This window comes from Octopus sinensis, linkage group LG25, assembly GCF_006345805.1.
Source record: "Octopus sinensis linkage group LG25, ASM634580v1, whole genome shotgun sequence".
Lineage (NCBI taxonomy): Eukaryota > Metazoa > Mollusca > Cephalopoda > Octopoda > Octopodidae > Octopus > Octopus sinensis.
This window is the reverse complement of record NC_043021.1, coordinates 10,878,574-10,893,800: the sequence shown is the minus strand read 5'-3', so window position 1 is coordinate 10,893,800 and position 15,227 is coordinate 10,878,574. Positions and strand designations below refer to the sequence as shown.

Here is a 15,227-nt window from a genome sequence, read left to right as displayed (position 1 = left end):
TGTCATAAAGCTCCTTAGTCATATTAAGGATGTTTCGCTTTCATATTATTTAACAGGTAACTATGGATAGCTACCAGAAATCCCTGGCCTGGCAGTGCTACCGGGAGGTTCTGCCAGTTTGTGATAAGCTCTACATGCACTTAGTGCAGTTCGACAGGCTTGTCCGAGATGCACATGTAGCTGAAAAACCATTCTACATGCTCTCATACAGTGTCCATGCAGCTGACTTGTGGTGCTTTGTCGAACAGTTATTGTCACATGTAGGATGGATCTGGATATCGTCCGAGTCTATTGTGAAGATCTCTCTGCCTCCTTCCTTTGGCCAGGAAGGACAGGCAGTTTTTTTCTGTCTGGTGGCTATGGTCAAAGAGGTTGTATGGTGGATGCGACTGAAAGGGTTGAAGGCGGGTACCTTCCTCTTTGGCCAAGGCCTCATTGACTTTTTCAGGTACCACCTAAAAAGGAAAATGAGGCTGGAGAGGGTGGTGCTGTCACCCAGTAAGTTTGCTGAAAGGTGGGTGAATATGGCAAGAATGGCCCTTGTGAATAGGCTTACTCTAAGTGTGCACCTGTAGGCCACATGAGGATGAGAGGGGTGCCTACCTGAGGTGCCTTTGATGTTAGCGTGTCCAAAGTGTGTGAGGTTCCTTTGGTCATCTCTCGAAGCTCTCCCGTATTGGGGAAGTACATTGTTGGTTTAATCTCCATGTTAAATGTTGTGCTTTTTTTATTTGCTATTTACATGTTTATCCCCACTGTCCCTTGTCTGTGTATCATCTTTTATGTTTTGTTTTTGGTCCAGGTGGCCAATAAAGAAAGTATTATTTTACAGGTAAGATGCGTTATGTGTTCTTACACAGAATTAATGGGTTGACATGTATATATGTTTCAGGGTGCAGTGTCGGAAAATTTGGACAAAATTGTCAGCAGACATGTCACTGTGCTGACAATAACAGGTGTAATCATCAGACAGGTGTTTGTTCCAGTGGTGGCTGTGCAGCTGGCTATGAAGGAAGCACCTGTCAGACAGGTAGGTAAACTTAGAAATATACAGTATGTATGTATACATATAGTTGAAATTTATAGAAAAACAAAAAAAAAACGAAGACAGGTGTTTGAACAACAAGCAAGTGTATTAGTTTGATGCTTGGGAAAAATGAAAAAAATCTTTTATGTTTTGAGCCACCGCTCTTCAACAGAAGGGAATAAGAGAAAATAAACAGAGAGAGAATGAAAAACACTAGTATGGTTCAGCAGTTCAACATGTATATATATATATATATATGTATGTATGTATATATATAATATATATATATATATATATATATGAATTGGTGTGCATTCAAAGCAATGATTAGTATATGATGAGCTTCTTTCAGTTTTTGCCTACAAATTCCACCTAGATGACTTCAGTCAGCCCAAGACTATAGTAGAAGACACTTACCAAAAGTGCCATGCTGTGGGACTGAACCTGAAACCATGCGGTTTGGAAGTAAACTTCTTGCCAAACAGCCATTTTAGCACCTATATTTGTTATCGGTTATGTTTGTTTTGCAGGATGTAGCAGAGGAAAATTTGGGCCAAACTGCAGAAACACATGTCACTGTGCTGACAACAGCAAGTGTAACCCACAGTCTGGTAGCTGCTCCAGTGGAGGATGTGCTGCTGGATATGAGGGTAGCAACTGTCAAACAGGTAGGTGAATGTGCATCACTATTTATCATCTTACAATTCTGCCTGTTCTATTATTACTTAGCCTATCTGAAACACTTTCACGTGATCAGTTGAAAGAGTAGGGAGGGGGAGGGGGAGAAGGAGAAGGGACAGAGAGATAAGGGGAGGGGATCAGAGACAGGGGAGGAGGATTCAGAGAGAGAAGGGCAGCTGGTGGTGAGTGAAATACGTAATTTTTTTTTAACTAAGATTTTTTCCTTCGTTACTTAGCCCGTCTGTAACACTATTATGTAGTTAGTTGAAAGGGAAGGTGAAGAACAAGAGAGAAAAAGAGACAGGAAAATAAGAGAGAAAAGCAGGGAAGGTGAAGAGTGAGAGAGAAAGAGGGACAGTGCTGTGTATTAAGTCTATAAAATTGTGCATAAAGTATATAAAGTGTATATATGAAGTGTATATATAAAGTGTATATATAAAGTACATTAACCCTTTTGCATTCAGATTCTTCTGTCAAATGTAATGCTTATTTATTTACATTATTTTGAATTAATCAAGCACTATCTTGTTGCTTTGAGATTTTGATGATGTGATTGTTTATTTTTAGAAAGGCATTGTATGGTAGGTGTGAGAGGCCAGATCTGGCCAGTTTGAACGTAAAACAATGTAGAATAGTTTGGCAGGACACGGCTGGTTGAAATGCTAAAGACATAAGTGTCATATTCCAGTTTCCTTCACTTCTCATTGAGTAGCAGATGAACGACTATCTTTTGATACAGACACAACATAGGCTATGCTTTCAGGTTTTTTGGGATTAAGTTTTCGGGAATAACCTGAAAAGTTTACCATTAATTCCTTGAAATATTCACGGGTCCTGCTAGTTATTATAATTGTTATTATAGGCGCAGGAATGGCTGTGTGGTAAGTAGCTTGCTTACCAACCACATGATTCCGGGTTCATTCCCACTGTGTGGCACCTTGGGCAAGTGTCTTCTACTATAGCCTTCTACTATGCATGTGTCTAGTGTACCCTTATCAGATGGGCAGTCATGACTACCCATCTGATAAGGGTACACTAGGCACATGCATCACAACCATATGTGCGCGACATGGTGATCTCATATCAAAATAAACAGCATATGACCTTGCAGGTGGGGCCTAGTTAGAATTTTCTTCTAGTTGAGTAACCCATCCTGCTCAAAAGGTCCCTGAATAAGGGTTGTTTAAGGATGTTGAACGAAACAGCCATATTTCCAAAGGTGAATTATTCAAACTGCAAAGAATCCCTCTCAACACATGGCTATGATGCTCCCCCACTACTTCTGCTCGTGATCAGAGATGCACATATCGTCAGCCACTAAGGGACATGCTCAACTGGTTAAGGTCAAACAACTGACAAGCAAATCTGTGGTATTGAGCAGAATATTTGCTGTAGCCCATCTTTTATACCAAGACAAAACAATGTACATGATAACACTTCCAATCAGTTAAGATCAGAAGCCACAAGAGTATATATTACTATTATTATTATTATTATTATTATTATTATTATTATTATTATTATTTTTATTATTTTTATTATTATTATTATTATTATTATTATTCTATGTTTGGCTTTTGCTTTACATTTGCACCAGCTAGCTCCAAGTCTCACCCAGAGACCTCAAGAGACAAGTTGGAAGTTCATGTTGGTGTTATGCCTAGGGTGCCATATATTTGGTTTTGTACTTAGTGTTGTACCAGTGAATGTCTAAAAAAACCATCCGAAAATTGTTTGTTTTAAAACTTGAGATTACATAGAAAGTATTTTACGTAGGATATGAGCAGTTCCGATGAGCACTATCTTTTGAATTTCTGCCATTTGGGGGATTTATTATTGTTATTATTATTATTATTGTTATTATTATTATTATTATTATTATTATTATTATTATTATTATCATCATCATCAGCAGCAGCATCATTATTATGTCATTGTTTTGTTTATAGCATGTAGCAGAGGAAAATTTGGGCCAAACTGCAGAAACACATGTCACTGTGCTGACAACAGCAAGTGTAACCCACAGTCTGGTAGCTGCTCCAGTGGAGGATGTGCTGCTGGGTTTGAAGGTACCAACTGCCAAGTTGGTGAGTCTCTATTATTATTATTATTATTATTATTATTATTATTATTATTGTCATCTTTTTTTTCTTCTTCTTTCAAATTTGCTTCCATTTCTTGCCGAGTGTCTTCCCGACTCCTAGGGCAAAGAAACTCATAGTATACATTGGTAGGCCATTAAACTAAACTCACTAGTTCGTTAATTTTTTTTTTAAAGTTAAATTAAAATACGTGGGTAGTAATAGTTCTCACATCGACAATGCTCTTCTCAATACGTGTGATGTACCAGTTAAGACAATCTTTTGCACTTCTTGCAGGGATGGTAAGCCAGGGATCATTCTCATATAATTTTCGGTTCCCTTCTTGATCATTCCTAGTGCTCCTACGATCACTGGTATTGTAACCGCCTTGAGATGCCACATTTTCTCAATTTCAATGAGCAGGTCTTTATATTTTCTGAGCTTGTCAAACTCTTTCGCCGAGATATTATGATCACAGGGGATGCTCATGTCAATCAATAAGCAAACTTTATTGTTTTGGTTTTTCACAACAATATCCGGTTGTTTTGGTCTTTCACAACAATATCCGGTTATTATTATTATTATTATAATTATTATTATTATTATTATTATTATTAAGGTGGGGAGCCGACGGAATTGTTAGCACATAGATTGAAATGCTTAGCAGTATTTCGCCAGTTGCTACATTCTGAGTTCAAATTCTGCCGAGGTCAGCTTTGCTGCTCATCCTTTCGAGATCAATATATTAAGTACCAGTAAAACACTGGGGTTGATGTAATCAACTAGTCCCCTCTTGACATAATTTCAGGCCTTGTGCCTTCTCAAGAAAAGATTAATTATTATTATTATTATTATTATTATTATTATTATTATTATTATTATTATTATTATTATTTTTATTTTTATTATTGAGTGAGAGAGCAGTGCATGCCATGAAAGTGACACAGTATACCCAACATGACTACCCGTTTATTTGGTTTCTGATTTTTTCTTTCCTTTACCCCTCCTCTTTCTATTGGCTACCTTTGACGTTATATCCTCTAAGGTTTTTTTAATAAAAGTTAATAGCATTCAGTTCATCACTATACATATCCATCATATTCTGTTAAAATGTCTTATTGACGAGTTTTATTTCTTCATTTCCCTGAAGAGAAGATTACATTATTTTACACGATTTTATTCCTTTTATGTCTTTGAAACATGTGTTGGAAGTAAAAGAACTTGAATAACACCTGTGTTTAACTCCATTTATTTATTTATATATATTATACTAAATATTTCACATAAACCCGGAGTTTCTACCTTTAAAAACAAGGTGTCACGCCCTTTTTACTTGTGTGATTTTTTACTGCCCTGGTAACTATTTATTTATTTTTTCCTTGTTAATTGTAAACAAGGGAAAAATACATATATCTATTTATATGTATATATACACACACACACACACACACACATATATATATATGCAAACACACACACATCTTCCGCGAAAAGATAGCTTAAACAGTGCTCTAAATGGAGGTGTAGTCAAATCCTATTTAATGGACTCAACCATGTTCTAAAATAAGTCGAAAGGTAAGCTACTATAAATCGGCGTGAACTTTCCGGACAACCCAATCATCATCATCATCATCATCATCATTTAGCGTCCGCTTTCCATGCTAGCATGGGTTGGACGGGTCAACTGGGGTCTGTGAAGCTGGAAGGCTTCGTCAGGCCCGGCAGTGTTTCTACGGCTGGATGCCCTTCCTAACGCCAACCACTCCGCGAGTGTAGTGGGTGTTTTTTACGTGCCACCTGCACAGGTGCCAGACAGAGCTGGCAAACAGCCATGAACGGACGGTGCTTTTACGTGTCACCAGCACATTTATTTTATTATAAAGAATATATACTGCATGAGATGCATCACATTATCTGGTCGTTGATTCATATCTATCGTTTGCATTGTGATATATATATATAAATGGCCATTAGTAAATTGTATTAACTTTTTTATTATTTTATCTTTTGATCTTTTTATGGGTGAGTTGGAATTATGTGTACGGATGATTAGGCAGGGTATGTGTAGGCTTGGGTTGTAGTTGTGTAGAAAATTTTTTCTTTTTGAAATGGAAGTTGTGTTATTGTTTAGAGTTCTCTCAAGCATAGATATAACCAATTTAGGTGTCTCTGATTCAGGTAAGCAGATTCTTTGTATGGAAAGTTTTAATTGTAAAAGAATACACCCAGAGACATACACACCCACACACACATGTATATGCATATGTGCTTATACATACATAATTTTATATATATATATATATATATACACACATATATATACATAAATATGTACATATAAATATATATATACATACATATATATCTTTATATATAAAAGTCTAGTTGTGTGTCTGTCTCCTACGATTTAGATTCCTAACTACTCCCACATTTTGCGGTGCAGTTTAACCAAAACCTGGTATCTTATAGTTGTAATTCATATCGAGCCCTTCTGGGTATTAGCGCGCGTCTACGATGAGTCTACGATTTTAAAAAAAAATTTACCATAATTTTTTTCCATTTTAATGCATTTTTTCGCTATTATATAAGGGAAGTAACTCTCTAAAAATGTCTACGATGAGTCAACGATTTAAAAAAAAATTTACCATAATTTTTTTTCCATTTTAATGCATTTTTTTGCTATTTTTTGGCTATAACTCTCTAAAAATGCTTATATAGTTATTTCCCTTACAAACCCGAGCAACGCCGGGCGATACTGCTAGTATATATATATATATATATATATATATATACAAGGTGTGGCAAATAAACTGTCATCTATACTACACAAAGATGAAAACAACCCTGACATCTCATTTAACAGATTAAGGTGTACCCCTCTATAAGATGTACCCAGTGTAACCTATGGACACATAAGAGGTGCAGCAATATCAAAGGAAGGCTAACTGGGAAGATAGTTTCTGTATGTGGCAGATGCTCAGGAGCAATAAACACTGAAAATGCGCAGAGACCAACCCCCACCACATTCCAGGGAAAAAAACTAGAAGTAGTTGATAGCTTCTGTTACCTAGGTGACCAAGTCAGTAGCGGAGGAGGGTGCGCTGAAAGGGTAGCTGCTAGAATAAGAATAGCTTGGGCAAAGTTCAGAGAGCTCTTACCTCTGCTGGTGACAAAGGGCCTCTCGCTCAGAGTAAAAGGTAGACTGTATGACGCTTGTGTACGAACGGCCATGCTACATGGCAGTGAAACATGGGCTGTGACTGCTGAGGACGTGCGTAAGCTCACAAGGAATGAAGCCAGTATGATCCGATGGATGTGTAATGTCAGTGTGCATACTCGACAGAGTGTAAGTACCTTGAGAGAAAAGTTGGACCTAAGAAGCATCAGATGTAGTGTGCAAGAGAGATGACTGCGCTGGTATGGTCATGTGGCGAGAATGGATGAGGATAGCTGTGTGAAAAAGTGCCACACCCTAGCGGTTGAGGGAACCTGTGGAAGAGGTAGACCCAGGAAGACCTGGGATGAAGTGGTGAAGTACGACCTTCGAACATTAGGCCTCACCAAGGAAATGACTAGCAACCGAGACTTTTGGAAATATGCTGTGCTTGAGAAGACCTGGCAAGCCAAATGAGACCATAACCTGTGGCCTATGCCAGGAGCGTAACCAGCCCACTTATACATACCTTTTCCTTCTTTGGTCACTAAACTCTGCTTGCGAAGACCTGTTGAATCAAGTGAAATCAAAATCAAATTCGATGACTGGCATCCATGCTAGCGGGGTGCAAAGAGCACCATATGAGTGTGATCGTTTGACAGAGCAGCTAACTGTCTTCCATGCCAGTGGCACATAAAAGGGCACCATTCGAGTGTGATCGTTACCAGCGTCACCTTACTGGCACTTGTGCCCGTGCTAGTAGGGTGCCAAGAGCACCATCCGAGCACGATCGTTGCTAGAGCAGCCAACTGGCTTCCATGCCTGTGACATGTAAAAGGGCACCATTCGAGCGTGATCGTTACCATCATCACCTTACTGGCACCTGTGCCGGTGGCATGTGTAAAAAGATTCAAGTGAGGTCATTGCCAGTACCGCCTGACTAGTAAAAAGCACCCACTACACTCTCGGAGTGGTTGGCATTAGGAAGGGCATCCAGCTGTAGAAACTCTGCCAGATCAAGATTGGAGCCTGGTGCAGCCATCTGGTTTGCCAGCCCTCAGTCAAAATCGTCCAACCCATGCTAGCATGGAAAGCAGACATAGGGTCTTCTAACAGCCTTCTTGACCCAGGGCAGCACTACCTCCTCCAGGCACTTGATGTAACCTTCCAGCTTGAGTCTGAGGCTGTGTGGAAAGATGAATAGAGGCATAACATTGCCATAACATAACATCACCAGTGATCACTCCAAACACCATGATGCTGACTGGATGCTTGATTTTTATCACTCTTGGTACATGTCCTTAGATTGCATTGTCCACTGATTGCACCCAAACACTCTGAAATGTTTGTATTGGAGCTTCTTGCACAAATGCCAAGCAGTACAGCATGTTAATTCCAAATTTCTGGCTGAGTGAATTGTGTCATGCTACTGTTTTTCTTACAGATGGTGCCCAACTGACCCTACAACAAACAATGTGCATGCATGAAATTAAAAATATAAAATGGCAACAATTTACCCATTGCACCCTGCGTATATAACTTTTTATTCGAGTGTATCCAATTTACATTAATTACAGTATTTACATTCATACATTCAACGGATATTTGTCCTCATCTTGTTTGTTGTTAACACAACGTTTCAGCTGATATACCCTCCAGCCTTCTTTAGGTGTCTTGGGGAAATTTTGAACCTGGGTTCTCATTCCCCAAGACACCTGAAGAAGGCGGTAGGGTATATCAGCCAAAACGTTGTGTTAACAACAAACAAAATGAGGGCAAATATCCGTCAAATGTAAATAATGTAAATAATGTACATAAATCCTCATCTCTTAAATATAGAACTGTACCCAATTTAGTTGTTTCAGATGTAGGTAATGAGATACTTTGTATAGCAAGTTGGTTTTCATTGTATTTCAGGCTTCTCAAAGAACATATATATATATATATATAAAATCCATTCTGTTTGTATGTGTGTGTCTTCTAGGATCTCGGGCATCCTCCATCTGATTGCTCTCAAATTTGATATGTAGATACAGACGGTATCAGGGCGTGTATAAGTCTTGAAAAAGTTAGAAAAATCAATTCCAGGTGAGAATGCGATCAATAAAGCCGTGGGAACGTGCATTTGTACGCGCAAGTACATCAGGAATGTGGTTTACAAGGCTGTGCTCCACTAGCTTTTCCATGTCCTTGAACATCCCGTAAAGTGAGTTAGCTTAAAATTAGTTACTTGGTTCCCTAGGCTGTTGCTTTTCATCAAAAATCACCCCGAGTTGATTTCCTACATGTTTTATCGGATAAGGGAGACGCAGTGGACTTGCGGTCATAGGATCGCGGTTTCGATTCCCAGACCGGGCGTTGTGAGTGTTTATTGAGCGAAAACACCTAAAAGCTCCACGAGGCTCCGGCAGGGGATGGTGGTGATCCCTGCTGTACTCTTTCACCACAACTTTCTCTCACTCTTACTTCCTGTTTCTGTTGTACCTGTATTTCAAGGGGCCGGCCTTGTCACTCTCTGTGTCACGCTGAATATCCCCGAAAACTATGTTAAGGGTGCACGTGTCTGTGGAGTGCTCAGCCACTTACACGTTAATTTCACGAGCAGGCTGTTCCGTTGATTCGGATCAACCGGAACCCTCATCGTCGTAACCGACGGAGTGTTTCCTCCCCTCCTATCGGATAAACTTATTAGTGTCCCAGGTACGTTCCCATAAATTTATCATGCTTTTCCATCTAGATTTACCTCCAGCTAACCCATTTGCATGCATCGTTTTTGTCCTGCTTTTCTTCCGTCAACCTGTACATAACTGCATCTTCCATTTTTTGTTGTTTTTGTACTGCTTAAAGGCCCATTTCTTTCCTGCCAATTTACTGTTTAAACCATGTTTGCGTTCTCCCAGTCAACGCCCTTATCATTACTGGTACTTTAAACTCTTCGGTTGCATATTTGTGTGTATAAAATCGTTTTTCTTTGGAATAGAAAAAAAGTCTATCATTATTTCTTCTTTTGCTGGTGTCTCAAATTTAGGTTAAATCAGTGTTTCTCAAAGGGGAGGCCTATGGGACGGTCGGACAAGTTGTTTTGAGAAAATTTGGTTTAAATGTTTTACAACTCAGCACTGTCCATTGGATGGGGGGCGTTTTGCTCATATATATACATATATACATATATATATATATATATATATATATATACTATATATATATATATATATATATATATATATATATATATATATATGTGTGTGTGTGTGTGTGTGTATGAATGTATGTATGTATAAATATTTACATATGTGTGTACCGATTACAAAATCATTGGCCATATCTGAATACATTTTCATACCCATCCATTTTTCCATTTTAGAAACGGTTGAATGGGTCTGCAAATTTGAACTTTAGCATGAAGTTGTTGGAACAGTTCCTTTATGGTTGGACACTCCTCCTTCACCACGCAACAACTGAGTGAGAGTGGCACCTGTGTTTAGTTAGGTGGACTGAGGCAGAAGTCAAATCCGCATGCTATGATTACATAGACCAGTAGTTCCCCCTGTTACGCAGTAGATGTGCTGACTTGACCTAGAACTGACTTGGTAAAACCATCCATTGACACCATCGATATTGTCATCGCCGTTGTCATCGTCATCATTAGCATCACTGACGTTTTTTTTTTGTCATCGTAAATCACCACAAACAGCACTAAATGATGCTGTTGTCACCAGCCACAAAGACCGTCGCCACCATCACCACCACCACCATCATCATCATCACCATCATGGTTATCACCATCATCATCATCATCAACATTGATCACCATTGTCCTTACAGCTGTAGTCATTCCCACCACTACCACCACCACCACCACTACCATCATCCTTATCATCTCAATCATCATCATCATCATCAACAATAACAACAACAACAACAACATGAACTAATGAAGGATCCTCTTGTGTGGCTGTGTAGTGCAACTTGCTAGAAATAGCAGCAAAATGTCCCTCAGTTTGATTTGCAATTTAATGGGAGGGGGAAAAAAAGCACCCATTTGATAATGTATAGTCTGCTCAATCAGGGCCAATCTGGAGGTAAAGAACAACAAGACAACCTTTGTACATGTGTTCAAATTGCTAGAAACAGCAGCCAAATCACCTTCAAATCATACTTCACTGTTGAAGGACATATTGGAGTCATTTAGTGTAGATATTCTATGCTTCAATAAAAGACAGAATGGTTACTATCATTATTGTTGTCTTTGTCGTTAATCATAAGTCTGCTTGATCAGGGCTGCCCTTGGGTTAAACAGCAGCAGCAACAACAACATCATAGGTTACATATCAACAATATTGATAACTTGGAATTTTGCAAATATGCAAAAATGAAATTTGTTTTAATCTCATCTTAATTTAATAAATAATAAATAATTATTATCACGAAAATTAGCATTCATTCAATTATTTTGTATAAGCATCATGAAATTCATAAAAAAGGAAAGAAAAGACATGGAAGGTGTTTATAAGCCATTTAAGAAACACCCCAAAACTGTTAGATACACTTCAACTTTTTTGTGTGTTTCTTAAATGGCTTATAAACACCTTACATGCTGCAATTGTTTTTGTTCCAGCACACGATCTCAGATCAGGTCACTTGCTATGCAAGTACATCTCTGTATTAAAAAAAAAAGGTATAAAAGTATAGTTTTATCTGTGATGTTGTTATATCTGGGGTTCAATTCCTGGTGATGGATTGTGTCCCTGAGTAAAACACTTTATTTCACATTGCTCCAGCTGTAATTGTAATTTGTTTGTTTAACGTAGTTTAATTTTTCGAATTTTAACCAATCCTATGCCCTCTATTTAGCTAAAATCATTTGCTGTGTCTTAAACTGAGACAACATCCTGTCACTAACCCAAACTCTAACCCTAACCCTAAATTTTAGCCTTTCGTTTTTTTTCTTTCTTAATTGTTAAATTAATTTAAGGATAACAATTAAGAAGAAAAAAACGAAAGGCTAAAACGAAAGCAATGGAAAATAATTTTAATTTAACAATTAAGAAAAAAAAACGAAAGCAAAAACTCAAAACAAAAACAAAACGAATAATTTTAGACACATGCGTAACAATTAAATTAATTTAACAATTAAGAAAAAAAAAACGAAAGGCTAAAATTTAGGGTTAGGGTTAGAGTTAGAGTTAGTGACAGGATGTTGTCTCAGTTTAAGACGCAGCAAATGATTTTAGCTCAAAAGAGGCCATAGGATTGGTTAAAATTCGAAAAATTAAACTACGTTAAACAAACAAATTACAATTTTCTCAAGAAAGCCAAGAGAAAAAAATGTTTTATTTTGACACATTCTACCAGTATACGAAGTTTAAAAGTGTTTAGTTAACTAGAAATTGTGTTGAAAAGTGCCGTCCAAAAGGAAAAGATCCACATCTTTTTCTCTTGGCTTTATTGAGAAAATTCTATGGTTTGTAAGATATTTGTTGTTTATTTTTTCTTCAATTTCTGCAATTTCAACCAATCAGTGACGTCTATTGAGGTAAAAAAAAACATTCTGTGCCGTATGAATATGTCCCTCGTTTAAGAAACAGATTGGGTTTATTTACATTTCTGAAGAAAAAAAGATACCCTTCCCCCACCCCTAACCCTAAAACAGATTGAAATGCAATAGATCGATACTAGGGTCATAATTATGGGTGACAATTTCATATGACACCGCTAGAAAAAACTGCCGTTCAAACCGAAAAGATCCACCTTCTTTCTCAACTCTTGTGTTTTTTCTCTCGTTCAATCTTTAGATGAATATATTTGAGGTGTTTCTCACCAAATGAAATTATTGTAACGCATTATATCGTGTATTAAATAAAATACACTGTGTTTCAAATTATTAACGACATAACATTAAAAAAATTTTTACTTAAAAACTAAATGCTGGAATTCAACGAAATTTCCACAGAATGATATGTGCGTGGTGTGTAAAAAAAAAACGTGAGGTTTTGCGCACGCGTAAAGAAACCGCGGCCATTTGCATGATTTCAACTTCCACGAACTTTCAGTGTTCCAAATTATTAACGAGTGATCTGACAATCGTGTAATTATGGGTCATAAATGTTACTTAACTGATTCAGAGAAATCTGTTATTACTTCTGCACATGCAAAAGATAAATCAATATCAGGAATATCTAAAATAATTGGAAGATATCGCCAAACTGTGGAAAAAAGTTTTGTTACAGCTCCTACGTAGATACAGAAGAAAGCTGACAATAATCAGACGAGGGCTGTTTCTCTATGTTCTCTGTCACGAATTAAACACGAAGATGTAAATAAGTCAGGTCTTGCAAGTGGAGAACTTTTCGAGCGCATTGGCGAAACAACTGTGTCTACAACTACCTGATGTCTTCTGAAAAAAGTTCGGTAAACTAGTGACATCAATTAAAAGGCCTCCTTTATACAAGATACACACACAAAATTGTCTGAAATGGGCAGAAGATAACATGAAGGTCGACTTTGCAAAAGTTTTGTTTACAGACAAAATTTGTGCTACTATTGACGGATCTGTAATTCTATGTAAACGATTGTATAATCGTAATAAAGAAATCACTATTGACGGATCTGATAGTTGGAGCAAAGGAATGGGGGCGATCTTTCGTCTCTAGTAGACCTTTCCGTCGATTTCCGTAAAAAAATTTTTTTTTTTACATATGGGCTTGCGGGAACTTTTGAAGTAATATACATACATATACACATACACCGAGTAAAAAATTTCAGTTATCTCTTTCTTTCACACATTACTCTGTCTCTTCACACACACTAACAGAAGCACTTCACTTACACAACATACTGTCTGTCTCCCACACCCCATCAAACACACACACACACACACTCATGTACATCAATGCTTGCCATGCACGGTAACTTCAAAAGAACTTCCCTCGTCATACAATCGCTTTCTCTTAGTCTCTTTCGCTCTCATTACTTCAAAAGTTCCCGCAAGCCCATATGTAAAAAAAAAAAAAAAAATTTTTTTTACGGAAATCGACGGAAAGGTCTACTAGAGACGAAATATTGCCTGGACGGGTTCGTCATCAACACTTGAGACTCCTACACGGAGGGCGAGGCATCATGATTTGGGCAAGTATTATTGGAGGTTGGTCCTTCGAAAGTGCCGGACAGTGTTAAACAGACTGCAGACGCTTACATAACACTTCTGAGAAGCACCTTGAAATTTAGTTAAAAAAGAAAAGCATCACCATGATATGCATTAAAAATAATGGGCGTAACCCGACCCCTTCCTAACTTAATTTTTTTTTTAATGGAAACCTACGTTTTCGGCTATGGAGATTTCGCTTCTGGAAAAAAATTGCAAAATCGCAATTTCAAAATTTCCACCCCTCTCATTTCCTCATTTTTCACTTTATTCAAAATTTTTTGAAGGGCGAAATACGTAGAAAAATACGATTATGATGCCGAAAAAAAATTTTGTAAAATTTCAATATTTCAAAAAACAGAAAAAATTTGAATTACTCCAATCCGTCCCCTCCCGATTCTAGGGCCTTCAAGCAGGCTCTTCACGTCCCAGAAATAACAGCCAAATCTCACACAAACTTTTTGGCTCATACGTAAAGTTGCAGCCAAAATGTTCAGAACGGCATTGTTTTCGTCAGAAAAGTAGGTATAATTTTTTATCGAAGTTGTTTTATATTCTATAATTTTCACAGACAATAAATACGATATTATTTGTCATTGACTGAGATTTTTGTGTAATTTGAGAAGATAACACAAAAGTTATGGATGATTTAGTGATTTACTGCAAAATCCATGGCGGCCAAAATGATCAGAACGGTTGCTTTTACTCCGTGTTTTAGTATATTTAACCGGCAAACTCTAATGTTTTGAATTTGTTTACGTGACGGTTCGTTTACTAAACATTAGTAAGAATATCTGCAGTGTACTTTGTTAATATAATGCCACTTACTCCGTTACCAATTCGTCAGCAGATTATTAAACTTCGAATGAAGGATAATTTAAGTGTTGGGTCTATTGCAAAGATTGTTAACAAGTCAAAAAGTGTTTTACACGGTATTCTTAAGGTCTACGATGATTGTGGTTCGTGTGAAGCAAGAAAGTCTACAGGTAGGCCAAGAAAAACGACCAAGAGAGAAGATCGTGCTATGATAAAATTAGTTAAAAAGGACAGATTTAAAATTGCTGCTGCTGTTTCTCGGGAAATGAGCATTGTACTGAAGAAAACTTTATCTTGAAAAACTGTCTCGTCGCTTCGTTGAAC

General features: G+C 37.5%; 1 protein-coding gene across 15 annotated transcripts in view; it reads left to right on the top strand.

The window, feature by feature from the left end:
- Nucleotides 1–15,227, top strand: part of LOC115224513 (fibrillin-2-like) — a 202,202-nt gene that overhangs the window by 69,069 nt on the left and 117,906 nt on the right. For 10 of the 15 annotated variants that reach the window (XM_036513124.1, XM_036513126.1, XM_036513125.1 and 7 more), the window contains 3 exons: nucleotides 893–1,030; nucleotides 1,558–1,695; nucleotides 3,658–3,795. The exons of 3 other annotated variants lie outside the window; for them this stretch is intronic. In XM_036513124.1, the coding sequence (XP_036369017.1) occupies nucleotides 893–1,030; nucleotides 1,558–1,695; nucleotides 3,658–3,795 (414 nt within the window). The remainder of the gene's footprint in view (nucleotides 1–892; nucleotides 1,031–1,557; nucleotides 1,696–3,657; nucleotides 3,796–15,227) is intronic. 2 more of the 15 variants (XM_036513127.1, XM_036513121.1) reach the window with 1 other exon arrangement.